Source organism: Xiphophorus maculatus, chromosome 7 (genome assembly GCF_002775205.1).
Source record: "Xiphophorus maculatus strain JP 163 A chromosome 7, X_maculatus-5.0-male, whole genome shotgun sequence".
NCBI classification, from domain to species: Eukaryota; Metazoa; Chordata; class Actinopteri; order Cyprinodontiformes; family Poeciliidae; genus Xiphophorus; species Xiphophorus maculatus.
In genome coordinates, this window is record NC_036449.1 from 1628352 (window position 1) to 1643873 (window position 15522).

Consider the following 15522-nt stretch of genomic DNA (forward strand, 5'->3'; position numbering starts at 1 on the left):
TGTTTGTAAGAATGCATGTGTGTGTATGTGTGTGCAAATGACAGAAGCTGTTTACACATGCACAGACACCCCTGTATGGACACACACAGTGGACCCTGTTGCTTTGCTTTCCTCCAATAGTTGAAAGGCCCAACGTGTTTTGCAGTGATTATCCTGCTTTGATTGTGACAGAACGTATGTCGTTCAGCTGTCAGCTGAGTTTGCACCCTGGAGGTCTGTTATGTGGGTCCATATTGGCCTGATACTTCTGTCATATAACAGCTAATCATGTTTTCAGCTGGAGTGATAATTTAGCATAGAGCTACTAAGATTCTTGAGAATAAAATTTTGGTGCACAAGTTTATATTAATTGAAATCATCCCTTTTCACTACAGGGTCAAAACAACATATACAGTTCCAATTATTCAAATTCATTCACTCAGATGTTTTAGCATGTGATTCTGTATGTTCTAAAAACGTTTTATGCAAACTGAGGCTTATGAACCCTCATTGACCATAGCTGGGGAATTCTCTTAATATAAAGAACATTTGGTGAATGGGCTGTACTGGTATCAAGTCCAGAGAACCACAAACGCTACATTCATGCATTCACATTCACACACCTATGGTGGCAAGCTACTGGAGTAGCCACAGCTGCTCTGAGGCAGACAGACAGAGGAGAGGCTGCCATGCATCAGCGCCACCTGTTGGGCAATGATGTCCACCACCATCAGGCAAGATGGGTGAAGTGTTTTAGGCTAGACCACAACGAACAGGGATGGAACTGGCAACCTACCTATTGCGGGGCAAACTCCTACCACCGACTCAATTTTAGTTTTTAAAGCTTTTGAAATTGCATGGAGGCTCATTAGTCCATTCTGGAAAAATGGTTCCACCTATTATAACCCAAATAATAACAGTAACAACTATAACTTCTGTCATTAACTGTAGATGGAAGTTCTGCACAAAAATAAAAACAAGATTATCAGTATGTATTAAGATGAAGGAACTCCTGGAGGAGTTGCTTCACAATTCGAATCACAATTCGAATCATAGATGAAATGCACCCTGCTCACCAGAAATCATATCACTTGTCAAATTCATACGTCCTAATATATCTTGAATTCAGTGGTTTGTAAAACTCAGCCTTACTTTTGATCCCTGCCAGTTATGCATACTAATGTATTATATACCAGATATAAAAATATGGTCCTGAAACATGGAGATCACACATTCAATAACAGCCACTGTCTCCCTCCTCCTCTCTCTTTCTGTGTCCTGAGACACATTCTGCTGACTTAGTGTTCTCAGTTTGGAATGTGTGTTTGATTTGTATCACACATGCACCACCATGCACTCACACTCGACGACGCCCTCTCACACATGTGTACGCACCCCCACACACATGCACACGTATGCTCCTACACACGCAGCAGGTTGTGGACATTTGGGCTTGTTTTCATCTGAGAAGAGGAGGAGGCAGGGGAGGTTGAGAGAGCATGAACACAAAGAAAAGAACAAGAGAGAGAGATTTTATAACATGACAGACGGGCGACTAGATGAACTGAGCAAAAAATCAAAAGAGAACAAAGGAATAAGAATGGAAACAAATTGTTCTGTCCTGATTCTGAAGGAAGGCTGGATACAGCATTTATACACAAATTATCATATTTATTCATGTCAAAGGCAGAAAGTAGTGTCAGTGTGTGACAGTTATATAGAGTTGAATCCAAGTGTGATTGCTCTCTCACAGGAATGTTGATCTGATAATGGGATTAATGCTGAGAGTTTCTCTCTCGTCTCTCCAGGCTCCCTCAGGACTGAAGGCATAAAGGCGTCTGATGTTTTGCCTGTGCTGAAGGAGAAAGTCGCCTTCGTGTCGGGTGAGTGTCTGTCAATGCCGAAAGTCAACCAACAAGGACTGCAAGGAACTTCGACATTACAGTTATCACATGTGAGATATGCTCTGAATTATGACCATAGAATAAGCTAATATGGACATCCACATAATGATATTACACAGCTCTACAAAGAGTAATCAGAGGTAGACTTCCTCTTAGATTTAGAATATCTGTGAAAACAGCGAGAATCTAACGGAGTTAGATTCACGCTTCCTAAGTGAAGAAACATCATCCCGGGCTCTCCACAACATAACCTTTATTTATGGGTTCTTCTCCCTTCTGTCTGCCTGCTGCTCTCACTAAATGCCAATATAAGCAGACCCTGAACACTCCCAGCCCACAGGCCATCTCACTCCCTATAAAACATTTTCACATAGTAAATAAGATGTCATGACAAAATAAGCCCCCGGATGTCCCAAAGATGTTCACATTCTGTAAGGACATGTCTTGGGAGGAAACAGATGGAGAGTTTCATTTAGACAAAGAACAATGGGATTCTCTGCAGCAATCATGAAAGCCTGATGTTGAAAGAGCTGCTTATGTGATTATTGCTGGTCAGAGTGATTGACAAAAATGTTGGGAAAATGGAAAATGCCTCCATCCTTGGAAGGATGGATGTGATTGTTAATGGAAATATAGAATATTTGGTAAAAGAACGAGTTGACAGATGACTTGACAGACTGATGTCATAAAGCTTAGATGGACCGTTTGGCTCATAGCTTTAAACTATTTTATTTTAGGAGTAGCTTTGTTACACCTAAAACAAATGTGCAAATTGGCATTTAGAATATTTGACAGATCAAAACTTTTAAAGCTTCATATTATATTATTAAGTGACGTTGACTTATCTTTTCCACATGTCACCAATAGATCTAATATATGACAAAATTAAAAAAAACTTTTTTTATTCATTTATGTAACCTGTTCTCTGACAGTGTAGCACTCAGTATTGTATACAGTATATATATATATATATATATATATATATATATATATATATATATACTGAGAGAGAGAGAGAGAGAGAGAGAGAGAGAGAGAGAGAGAGAGACAGAGAGAGAGAGAGAGAGAGCGAGAGAGAGAGAGAGAGAGAGAGAGAGAGAGAGAGAGAGAGAGAGAGGTGGGGTAGAAAGGTTTACAGGGAAAGAGAGAAAGAAACAAAGAGAGAACACATGACAACACCCTAGCCATATCAATAGACAACATAGACATGTGTAATAATAACTACAACATCACTGAAAGCACATGGTACAAGTTAATGCAAGATGTAGTTATTGCCCAAGGTAGAGTGTATCTGAAAATATGTGAATCTAAACATAAAGCCTTTATAAGGATCGTATTAGCTGTAGTACTTTGAGTGTTGATCTCTTTGTGTTGTAGTAATGCATAGTACAAAAGTCTGAATCAAAAAGAGAAAGTGGTGGAGAACCTGCGGGACAGAGCAGGAAATAGAGAGAACATGTCAGAGGTTGCATGCCAACAAGTACTCGTCATCAAGATTCTTTCATAGATCACTACAACATTTTCTCCTACCCCCCCACCCCCTCTCTCTCTTTATCTCTCTTTTTCACGATTGAGTAGCACTTAGACAAACACTGTGGTTTGTGTTTCTTACGTTAATCTGAGCAAGCCATCTCAGCACACATCGTTTATCACAAAGACTCAGAGAGTTTACGTTTTGGATGGTTTTGGAGAAAACATGCTGTGTCTGACATAGCTGTGAGGAGAATCCGGTAGACACTGTAAAGCTGTTAGTGGGGTACCATGCCCTGGTTACTGTAGCATCAGCATGAACAAGGGAGTAGTCCTGACCTCTGGAATAATACTTTTGGAAGTTTAATGGCACTGATTTTGTCTCCAGTAAGTTGCTGTAGATTTCAAGGGATCTTGAAACTGTGATTGTTGGATCTGCAACAATCACAGCTGCTACCAGTTCCACTAAGTAGCCAAATGGAATTTTAATCGGAATGGAATATAAAGTTTTAGCTGCTTTTATTAGATTTGAACACCGTTGTATGTCAGTGTTGTCCTCTCAGCGCTGACATGTAGTGAAATTGAAAGAAAAAATGGATTAAGTCATATGAAGAAAAAACAAATTACGAAAACATGTGTAAGTATTATTGATAAACCTCCTGATTTATTTAGGAGGTAAAGCAAACAACATCTGTAGCTGTCTGAAAAACAACATGAGGAAGTAGTAGTACACAACCTCAGGAATCTAACTTTTTGCACACATGTATACATTTCACTCTGACCAAGACTTAATCATGACATTGTGTTTACAACCCTGAAGCTGTTGTGATCATAAAACTGTGTACTTGGGTACATGTTAAAGTGTTTCTTAAACTGAATGAGCTTTGCTAGCTAGTTTAGAGCTCAGTGAACTTGGTATAAATACATTCTTGCATTTGTCTCCATAGAGTCTTCCATTGCTCATCTCAGACCTTAAAGATCAGAGTAATCAGATAAAACTAGTGTGTATACGACCTGGTGTTTTCAACTATCACTCATTTGAAATCCTAACCATTGGGTTTTAATCATAGAACATGCATGGTCTGTAGTGATGTAGTCAGAGGTAACTGGACTTATTCTCGTGTTTTCTCTCATTCAGAATGCTTCTTCAGTTCAGAACAAGAACAGACCTGATCCAGGAACCAGGAAACCTTATTATTTCCCGTTAGGGGTGCCCTGATAAATCAGCCAATCGATAAAATGGCCAGTCGATTTATCGGCACCAAATTCCTTCATTTTGTGAGATCAGTGATCGACTGATACTTACATGTGAAGCCGATCTTATTCACTGATCTTATCTACCTCAGCAAAGGTCTAAAATCAACCACTGTCCACTTCTGCTGTGCAGTGAGAGGTCTGACTGACTGACCCCCCACCAGGTCATGTCTGCACGTTTTCAATTAACTAGTCACCCCACTATTGTCAACTCTTGCTATGTTTAGCAACATTTCAGACAAAAAAAGAGTATTGGCTAAAAACGGAATTGATAGGCCAGACTTTTTAAAGATTGGTGCACCCCTAATTCAAATGCAAGTTCCATTTCCAAAGCAGTCATTATCTTCTTACTTAGTAAATATAAAAATGTGATTGAAATACTTTCTAAATACTGAACATCGCTGGTTGCTGAATTTTCCAGGTGGGCGAGACAAAAGAGGAGGACCAATTCTGACATTTCCAGCCAGGAGCAACCACGACCGAATAAAACAGGAGGACCTGAGGCGGCTGGTCACCTACCTGTCTACTGTCCCCAGGTACCCAAAGTCCTGCTGCAAACACATATACACACCATGTTTTTGTATTTTGCTCTTGGACATTTTGTTAACCTGGCAGGCAGATCCTAGAAAGAAGAAGTGTGGGTGAGGAGTGTGTTAAGCGCTGTCCTGGTTGTAGAATCAAGTGCTCCTTCTTTGGCCAGCTCTGCAGCAGATGGGGAGCAGCGCTTGATTTGCATCTTTGTGAAAGCAGCGCTGTTTGAGTCTGTGGCTCCAGCCCAGTCCGGGGGTGCTTGGGAGAAATGGAAGGTCCAAAAAATCTGATCAGAAACAGGTCAAAGAGAGTCTGGAGCCACTCTCTGTGGGATCTGAACTGGGTCGCTTTTTCACTTGATTTCGATTTCCTGTTCACTTGACTTGTAGGAGCAAAATGAAAGCAGATTCTTGCTGATGGTGAAAGGTGATCTCAGTCATCCATGGCACTGATATCCCTGCATACCTCTGCAGAAAAATCTTTAAAATAAAAATGAGAAAAGATGTAACATTCTTTATGTTATATCCAGAATATTTAAACTTAAATAAAGAGTACAGTCCCTCTTTGCCTGCTCACCTCATCGGCTGTTTCCATGGTGAAGAGAAGAGTTTGTGCCTTCCTGAGAAAAGCGGTAAAATATTTGCTGCTGTTAGATTAATGTTAATACTGTATGATATTTAAAGTTGGAGGTAATATCAGCATGTTTCCATTCAATTAGCAGCCGAATATTTTAAAAGACACTGATATGAAATAAACCTGCGAATTAGTAACAGAGTGGATCAAAACATGAATATGTCAATTATTTGGAGTGGCCATTTGAAAGTTTAAAAGATATTCCTACCAAATGTTAAGGAAATGTGTGTGAACATTTGAACTGGAATTATTTTAAGAATTTTTATTTCATTGCATTTAGCAAGTAGATATGGTGATGTTACTTTCTGTGTAATGTATGTAAATATCTGGGTTTAACAAGTAATTTTCATTATGAAATTTGTGTTTAAAATGAGGTCAGAGGAACCACCAAAATGTAAGGTGGTAAGAAGGGACCACCTTACATTTAAAGCAGATATCTCTTTAAAGCAGCTGTGGAGCATAGTAGAGAACTCTGTTTCACTTTTAGCAAGGCTGTATAACATGCAATGCTCTCTCTTCTGGTTCAGTTATATCATTTTATGTTTGGAAAAAATCCTTGTTTTATTTTGAAGAATTGTTTTATTGGTGAGACTGATACATTTTGATCTCAGCAAAACTGCAGAAAAATGTTTTTATTTGGTAAACTTCTGAGATCCAACTTATGAATCATTTAAGCAAATAATAGCTTCTTACAGTTCTACAGGTGATATAATTTAATCATTGCACATAAACATGTTGGGGATGTTACTGCTATGCTATTTGTTTTCATTACTTCATCTGAAATTAAAACTGGAGCAAAGGCAGGAAACGGTATTTTGTGTCAAGATGATTTCCAATGAGTAGTTAGATGAAGAACTGACTTACAGTAAGAAGATGAACAACTACAGGATGGATGGGCAGGAAAGGATTTTACAGAAACCAAAGTGTCACCTTTAAATGTTGGAAATGTTTTATTCTTTTGTCCTCCACTACCTCACCAACCTCTGCTTAACTGCTCCTAAAACTGAAAAAAGCATTTCATTCATCTTGGTGTGAATCATCAGTCAGACCTGTCATTTTGTGCTTTCAGATGATTTGTCTGTCAATGCAGGCTTTTGTTTTGCTGATTTGAATTTTCTTTGGCATGTTGTGCTTTTGTCTGTTCACTTTAATTACAAACAGGCACATTATAGAAACATTTTGTTAAATGCCACTTGTAAAACTAAAACCAAAGATAGACATGTTACTGGAATGGAACTTTGATAGATCAGACTTGAAATCTTTTGAAACTTTAAGTGCATTTTAGTCAGACCAAAAGTGAGATTTTTTGTCAACAAACCCTTTGGATAAGTTTAGTGTAAAACAGGGGATGTGGAAGAGAACCTGATGCTCTCTGGACAGAATGCCAGAGGATCTGTGATGCTGTGGGCCTCTTTCTCTTCTAAATGCTGAGGCAGACTCGTTGGAGTGTAGTGTAGAACTCTTGGGGACTTCAGGAGATTTTTATAGGATATGGTTACTTCTGTCAGAAAACTGAAAATATCTTATCACTGGACCTTTCAATTACATAATGATTCTTCCGTAGTCAGACCAAGACAGAAATCAACCTTTCTTCAACAGTGTCTCAGTCCTTGTGCCCTTTAAAAACTCGTGGAGTGAGCTGAAGAGAGGAGAGCAGGGACGATGCAGGACTCTGGCTGATCAGGAGAGATCAACTGGTCGAACTTTCCTTCAGGTGCTGTTTTACTGGTATAACAAGACGGTTGCAATTTTTTACAGTGTGGAGGAAAATAATTGGGCTTCAAGTGATTTTATTACAACCAAATCCCTCCTCACATTTTATTTACTCCTACTAAATAAATTCAGTCAGAATAAATGTTGCGTTTTTAAATGATCCCATCGTGTGTTTATGCTGCTGCAATATAAGGTTTATATGTTTCTGGACTTGCTACACGTTTTTATCAGGCAGAAATGTGTTTGTGTGTGTTTGTAACAATGAACCCAAATGTAAGAGGTTGGTCAGTGACCCATCTGTGCTGAGTGCTCCCATTATGATTGTCCCATTAATGGTTTTGAAGCCTGGAGTTCTCAGTGGAATTTCCAGCCCATGATCAGAATTAAAGAAACATTCTGGGTGAAATGTAAAGCATCTTCAAAAAACTAGAAAAGGAGGTCCTGTTCTGGTCAAACCCTTTGAGATGGCATCTCTCAGGAGCAGCACAGTACTTAAACTTCCCAGGAAGTCTGATGTAATGGCAGGAAAGGGAGAATCAGCGGGACTTTTGGATGTGTAGCTGTTGCAGCATATCCTCTCCTGCTCTCTGATGTTCAGCTCTGTGGTCTCCTCTCACCTGCATGTTGATTCTGTTTCTCCCATCAGTGAGGATGTCTGCAAACGGGGATTTACTGTTATCATCGACATGCGAGGATCGAAGTGGGAGCTAATCAAGCCTCTCCTGAAGACACTGCAGGAGTATTTCCCAGCTGAGATCTGTGTGGCTCTCATCATCAAACCAGACAACTTCTGGCAGAAACAGAAGACCAACTTTGGAAGTGCAAAGTTCTCCTTTGAGGTTGGATAAATGAGCTGCTGCACAAAATTATTTTTATTTTCCACTGAAGTTGCATATGTACACAACTTTTTACATCCTTAAACTGTGTTGTGGCAGAGCAGGCAAACAACTGGCATGTGAAGCTGCAGTTTAAGATCTTATCAAAGCACAAAGTCTCAGATTTACAAAGAAGCTTCCTTCACTTCATAATCTGCCATTTTCAGCTTTCACAATGATGGCTATGGGCACACACACTTCTCACATGCACTACACACACACGCACACACCCACACACACACATATATATATATATATATATATATATATATATATATATACGAAGCAGAGAATGCCTCGCAGAGCTGGCAGCATCTAGTCGCAGTGCATTGTGGGTCTGCATGAGGCTGTATGTATTGTGCCCTGATTTATTGACCAGCCGATTTATTGGTGTCGATTTCCTTAATTCTTTGAGATCGGTGTTCAACTGATTCTTACATGTGAAGCTGATCTCATCCACTGATCTTATTTACCTCGGCAAAAGTCTAAAAATCAACCACTGTCCTCTTCTGGTCTGAAGTGAGAGAGGTTTATTAACAGACCGGCCCACCAGGTCATGTCGGCATGTTTACAGTTCACAGTAGTTACCCCACTGTGAAATTATGAAATCTTATTCAGTTTTTACATGTTTTTACTGAAATCATTTGTAAAGTGATTAGTCCCAGTGCAGTATCAATATTTTTATGTAAGGAAACTTTGCTGTTTCATTGACCAATTCCTTTTTCTGTCTTCTGGTCTGTGTAAGCAGACCAGTATGGTTTCAGTAGAAGGCCTGGCCAAACTGGTAGATCCCTCACAGCTAACCGAAGACTTCGAAGGCTCTCTGGACTACAACCATGAGGAATGGATCGAGCTGAGAGTGTCTCTGGAGGAGTTCATGTCCAATGCTGTTCACCTGCTGTCTAGACTGGAGGACCTTCAGGTACGCAGCTGAGGGATCCAGGACTAAGACAATCAAAAGCCTTTTTTTAACTAAATGACAAAGATATGTTCTTTCTTACAGGAACTTCTGTCCATAAAAGACTTTCCTGCAGATGTAGAAGGATCCCGGCGATTAATAGAGGAGCACACACAGCTGAAGAAAAAGGTACAAAAGTTGATCTACCTAAAAGTGGAAAAACTATTACTTTAATTAAACACACCGACTAAGTTCCTCCCCCTGATACCTCTGCAGTTTACCCACATGTTTAAAGAAATTCTGCCTGTCATTGCATTTGATCTGATCTGAATAGTAAACTCATCGTTCTCATCAGGTGTTTTCCCCCAGGCTTTAAAAACAGCAGTTATCAAACGACTGATAAGAAGGAACAATCTGAACAAATCACTGCTGCAGAATTACAGGTTGATCTCCAACTGTCAGGATCTGTGTTTTCTGTGTTCATTTAGAGTTTTTTGTGTCCTTAAGTCTCTTCGTTGTCCTGTCCTCCCCTTGATTGTTCCCAGGTGTGTCTCGTCTCTGTGATTACCCTCCCGTGTATTTAACTCCACCTGTGTTCCTTGTTCCTCGTCGGGTCCTCGTCAATGTAGCGTCAATGTTAGCTTCTTCGTCGTTCTGTGTTTCCTTGTGCCTGCTGCTTGTTACTGGACTTATTTACAATTAAATTCATCATCACATTCATCTTACCTGGGTCTACAGCGTCTGCCTCACCAACCCTCACCACACCGCATGACAGAAGGACCCGACCAGGACGAACGGTGAGGCACGCTATTTTTTAGTTTTACATCATGGACCCAGAAGATATAAAGGAGCTGACGGAAACGATCAGCGAGTATAAGGAGGCGATGGCCAAGCCGTACGCTGCCATCCGACGGCTCGGTTTCGCCATCCGCTTGGGGCTCCTGTTGGACTACTGGGTTCCTCGCTTTCCGCACCCGGGGTTGGTGGAGTTGCAGAGGGAGGCAGAGTGGGAGCGTATGGCGGCTCTAGCCGTCATGGCTGGCGAACCTCTGCCTCCCAAGCCGCACAGTCTCTCCGCCAGCCCGGATCCAGCTCCAGCTCCGGGACCAGCACCCCCAACCGGTGCGGCCGGCGCACCCGGGGCCGTTTCAGCCGGCGTTCCAGCCGGCGCACCCGGGGCCGTTTCAGCCGGCGTTCCAGCCGGCGCACCCGAGGCCGTTTCAGCCGGCGTTCCAGCCGGCGCACCCGAGGCCTCAGCCGGCGTTCCAGCCGGCGCACCGCAGGCCGAATCAGCCGGCGTTCCAGCCGGCGCACCGCAGGCCGAATCAGCCGGCGTTCCAGCCGGCGCACCCGAGGCCGTTTCAGCCGGCGTTCCAGCCGGCGCACCCGAGGCCTCAGCCGGCGTTCCAGCCGGCGCACCGCAGGCCGAATCAGCCGGCGTTCCAGCCGGCGCACCGCAGGCCGAATCAGCCGGTGTTCCAGCCGGCGCACCCCAGGCCGAATCAGCCGGTGTTCCAGCCGGCGCACCCCAGGCCGCCCGGAGACAGCGACGTGAGCCGCCGGTGGACCCGGCCCCTCGTCGCCTTCCGGAGCTGTCACCTCCGCAGCCGGTTCCCAGGCTCCGCTGCGGCTCGCCCCCGCAGCCGGTTCCCAGGCTTCGCTGCGGCTCGCCCCCGCAGCCGGTTCCCAGGCTTCGCTGCGGCTCGCCCCCGCAGCCGGCCCCGAGGCTCCGCTCCGGCTCACCTCCAGCCGGCGCACCCGAGGCCGAATCAGCCGGCGTTCCAGCCGGCGCACCTTCCGAGACTCCCAGTGTTCCTTCCGAGACTCCCAGTGTTCCTTCCGAGACCCAGACTCCCAGCGTTCCTTCCGAGACTCCCTGCGTTCCGACTCTGACTCCCTGCGTTCCGACTCTGACTCCCTGCGTTCCGACTCTGACTCCCTGCGTTCCTCCAGAGACCCTGACCTCCAGCGTTCCTCCAGAGACCCTGACCTCCAGCGTTCCTCCAGAGACCCTGACCTCCAGCGTTCCTCCAGAGACCCTGACCTCCAGCGTTCCTCCAGAGACCCTGACCTCCGGCGTTCCTCCCGAGACTCCCTGCGTTCCACCCGAGACTCCCTGCGTTCCACCCGAGACTCCCTGCGTTCCACCCGAGACCGAGACTCCCTGCGTTCCACCCGAGACCGAGACTCCCAGTGTTCCACCCGAGACCGAGACCCCCAGCGTTCCGACCGAGACCCCCTGTGCTCCACCAGAGACCCTGCCCCGGGGGGCTCGTCGTCGCCGTCTGTGGGCGGTCCCCGGGACTCATCGCCACCTCCTGCGCCGTGGACGGCCGCCGGACCGCCTCCGTCGTTCCCGCCTCCAGCGCCGCGGACGGCCGCCGGACCGCCTCCGTCGTTCCCGCCTCCAGCGCCGCGGACGGCCGCCGGACCGCCTCCGTGGTTCCCGCCTCCAGCGCCGCGGACGGCCGCCGGACCGCCTCCGTGGTTCCCGCCTCCAGCGCCGCGGACGGCCGCCGGACCGCCTCCGTGGTTCCCGCCTCCATGGTTCCCGCCTCCAGCGCCACGGACGGCCGCCGGACCGCCTCCGTGGTTCCCGCCTCCAGCGCCGCGGTCGGCCGCCGGACCGCCTCCGTGGTTCCCGCCTCCAGCGCCGCGGTCGACCGCCGGACCGCCTCCGTGGTTCCCGCCTCCAGCGCCGCGGACGGCCGCCGGACCGCCTCTGTGGTTCCCGCCTCCAGCGCCGCGGTCGACCGCCGGACCACCTCCGTGGTTCCTGCCTCCTTTGCCTCCGCCCACCCTGTGGGTAGTTTTTTGTTTGTTTTTGGACTCTTGGCCCCTCTTGTGTTTCCGCCCACGATGGTGGGTTGTTTTTTGTTTTTCTGGACTCTGGCCCCCCGTCCAGCGCCCCTCCGCCCACCCTTGTTGTGTTTTAGTTTTTTCTGGACTCTGGCCCCCCATCCGGCGCCCCTCCGCCCACCCTTGTTGTGGTTTTTTTTTTTTTTTTTTTTTTTTTTTTTTTTTTTTTTTTTTTTTTGGGCGTCTGGTAGCCGCCCTTGAGGGGGGGGTACTGTCAGGATCTGTGTTTTCTGTGTTCATTTAGAGTTTTTTGTGTCCTTAAGTCTCTTCGTTGTCCTGTCCTCCCCTTGATTGTTCCCAGGTGTGTCTCGTCTCTGTGATTACCCTCCCGTGTATTTAACTCCACCTGTGTTCCTTGTTCCTCGTCGGGTCCTCGTCAATGTAGCGTCAATGTTAGCTTCTTCGTCGTTCTGTGTTTCCTTGTGCCTGCTGCTTGTTACTGGACTTATTTACAATTAAATTCATCATCACATTCATCTTACCTGGGTCTACAGCGTCTGCCTCACCAACCCTCACCACACCGCATGACACCAACCTCCTATTCATCAGCAAAATTACTGAAAAAGCTGTTTCAGCAGTTGCATAGCTTCCTAATGATAACCAACCGCTTTGATGTCTTTCAGTCGGGTTTCTGTGGTTACCACAGTACTGAGGTTGCCCTGGTCAAAGTGTTCAGTGACATCCATATAACCACAGTGCTGGTTCTGCTGGACCTCAGTGTTGACCAGAGCTGGGTCACTCTCTCTGGTTCTTGTCTGACCTAAAGAACAGGTTTTTTTTATGCCAATAGAAATTTTTTCAATAGAGCTGAGAAATGTGGAGCACCACAATGTTCAGCCTTGGGGCCCCATTTATTTATTATCTCAATGCTCCTGCTAGCCCAGATTATAACAAGTAATAGGATTAGTTACCATAACGATGCAGATGATACACAGCTGTAAATTAGTTCATGGTCACCATGTGACCATGAACTCATACAAGCACTGTGTAGGTCAGAGGTGTCAAACTCCAGTCCTCAAGGGCCGGTGTCCTGCAACTGTTAGATGTGCCTCTGCTGCACCACACCTGAATAGAATAATTAGGTCATTAAGGCTCTGGAGAACTGATCTACACAAGGAGGAGGTCATTAAGTCATTTCATTCCAGTGTTTTGTACCTGTGGCACATCTAAAAACTGCAAGACAGCGGCCCTTGAGGACTGGAGTTTGACACATGTGGTGTAGATGCATAAACCAAATTAATGAGTGAACATGCTTCTCCAGCTGAACAGAAAGAAAATTGAAGTTATTATTATTATGGACCTAAAGAGGATCGATCTAGAGTCAACACATAGCTTTAATTATTACAGCTGGAAACTAGAAGTGAGCCTGAAATCTGGGTGTAGTGATGAACTTTGACCTGAACCTACAGACAGGTCAAAGACAGTTCAATCACCTGTAGAATGTTTCCAGGATCAAAGGACTAATGTCTGAGCAAGATCTAGAGAAACTCATCCAGTCATATAGAGCACATCACTCCAGTTCTAGTGTCCTTACACAGGCTCCTTGTAACTAAGAGAACAGATTTATAAATCACTGAAAGCCTTAGTACTAACATAAATTAAAGACCTTCCAGACCTCTCTGGTCTTCTGGTTCTGGTCTACTCTGCATCCTCAGAACCAGAACCAAATAAGGAGAAGCAGCATTCAGTTTTTATTCTCCACTAATCTGAAACAAAATGATAGAAAACTGCCAAAAAATCGAAACACTGAGTTCCTTTAAATCAAGGCTAAAGATTCATCTGTTTAGAGTGTGAAGCACCATGAAATGCCTGTTGCTGAAATGTGCTGTACAAATGGACGTGCCCTGCCTTAAAGTCCCAGTTAATACCGTTTCAGGTGCTAAAGGCTCCAGTGGAGGAGTTGGACCGGGAAGGCCAAAGGTTGCTTCAGTGTATTCGATCCAGTGATGGATTTTCTGGAAGGAACTGCATCTCAGGTTCTGCTGACTTTCAGAGTCTGGTACCCAAGGTAAGAATCTGACAGCAGGAAGGATCCCTTGAACTGGGAATATATCTGCCTTTACTCATAAAACTAGAGGTAAGACACAAAACTTACACCGTGTTCCAAATTATTATGCAAGTGATATTTTCTCAGATTTTCTTAAATGATCAATGCGAATGATGCTCAGTATAATTTTCAAGTCATGAACTATTACAGTATAAATCAAATTTTACTGAACAAAGCTCCCGATGAGAACAGTATTTTTTCAAAAATAAAAAACTCAAAATGCACTGTTCCAAATTATTATGCACAGCAGATTTTCAAAAAATTTTATGGATTATAAAGAACTGCAAACGGTCATTCTTTAAATGTGCAGCATTAAGTGGTCACATGTACTAAAGTCAAAAGCTATTTCAATCAAAAACATCTTAACAGACCGAGTTAACATAGGACCCCTTCTTTGATATCACCTGCACAATTCTTGATCCATTGAACTTGTGAGTTTGTGGAGTTTCTGCTTGAATTTCTTTGCAGGATGTTAGAATACCTTCCCAGAGCTGCTGTTTTGATATGAACTGCATTCCACCCTCAGATCTTCTGCTTGAGGAAACTCCAAAGGTTCTCAATATGGTTGAGGTCAGAGGAGGATGGTGACCACACCATGAGTTTCTCCCCTTTTATGCCCATAACAGCCAATGACACAGTGGTATTCCTTGCAGCATGAGATGGTGCATTGTCATGCATGAAGATGATTTTGCTATGGAAGCTACGGCTCTTCTTTTTGAACCATGAAAGAAAGTGATCAGTCAGAAAGTCCATCTACTTTGCTGAGGTCATTTTCACACCTTCAGGGACTCTGAAGGAGCTGACCAGCTCTCTCTCTCTCTCCCCATGATTTCAGCCCAACAAATGACTCCACCACCTCCTTGCTGACATCACAGCTGTGTTGGGATGTGGTGGCCGTCTACCACCAATCCACTACTGCGTCCATCTGGACCATCCAGGGTTGCACAGCAGTCATCAGTGAACAAGTCTGTTTGAAAATTAATCTTCATGTTCGGCTGGGCCCACTGCGACCGTTTCTGCTTGTGAGCTCTGGTTAGGGGGGCCAAATAGTAGCTTCATGCACCGCAAGCCTCTGGAGGATCCTCCAACTTGAGGTTCCAGAGGCTCCAGCAGCTTCAAATAACTGTTTGCTGCTTTGCATTTTAACAGCTGCTCTCTTAATCCGATGAATTTGTCTAACAGAAAATTCTTCCTCATTCTGCCTTTTAATGTTTTCATACCTTGTTATTGGTCACTACACTATCTGATGATTTTTGTCAGCAGAGAGATTCTTTCTCTTTCCCATATTGCTTGAAACCTGTGGCCTGCTTAATAATGTGGAACATCCTTCTTAAGTAGATTTCCTTTAATTGAGCTCAT

The 15522-nt window shown here is 44.6% G+C and overlaps 1 protein-coding gene across 3 annotated transcripts in view; it reads left to right on the forward strand.

Moving 5' to 3' along the window:
* kalrn (kalirin RhoGEF kinase) overlaps positions 1-15522 on the forward strand; it is a 156508-nt gene that overhangs the window by 33714 nt on the left and 107272 nt on the right. For all 3 annotated transcript variants that reach the window (XM_023336251.1, XM_023336252.1, XM_023336253.1), the window contains exons 2-7: positions 1788-1862; positions 5029-5143; positions 8131-8323; positions 9108-9281; positions 9363-9446; positions 13993-14124. In XM_023336251.1, the coding sequence (XP_023192019.1) occupies positions 1788-1862; positions 5029-5143; positions 8131-8323; positions 9108-9281; positions 9363-9446; positions 13993-14124 (773 nt within the window). The remainder of the gene's footprint in view (positions 1-1787; positions 1863-5028; positions 5144-8130; positions 8324-9107; positions 9282-9362; positions 9447-13992; positions 14125-15522) is intronic.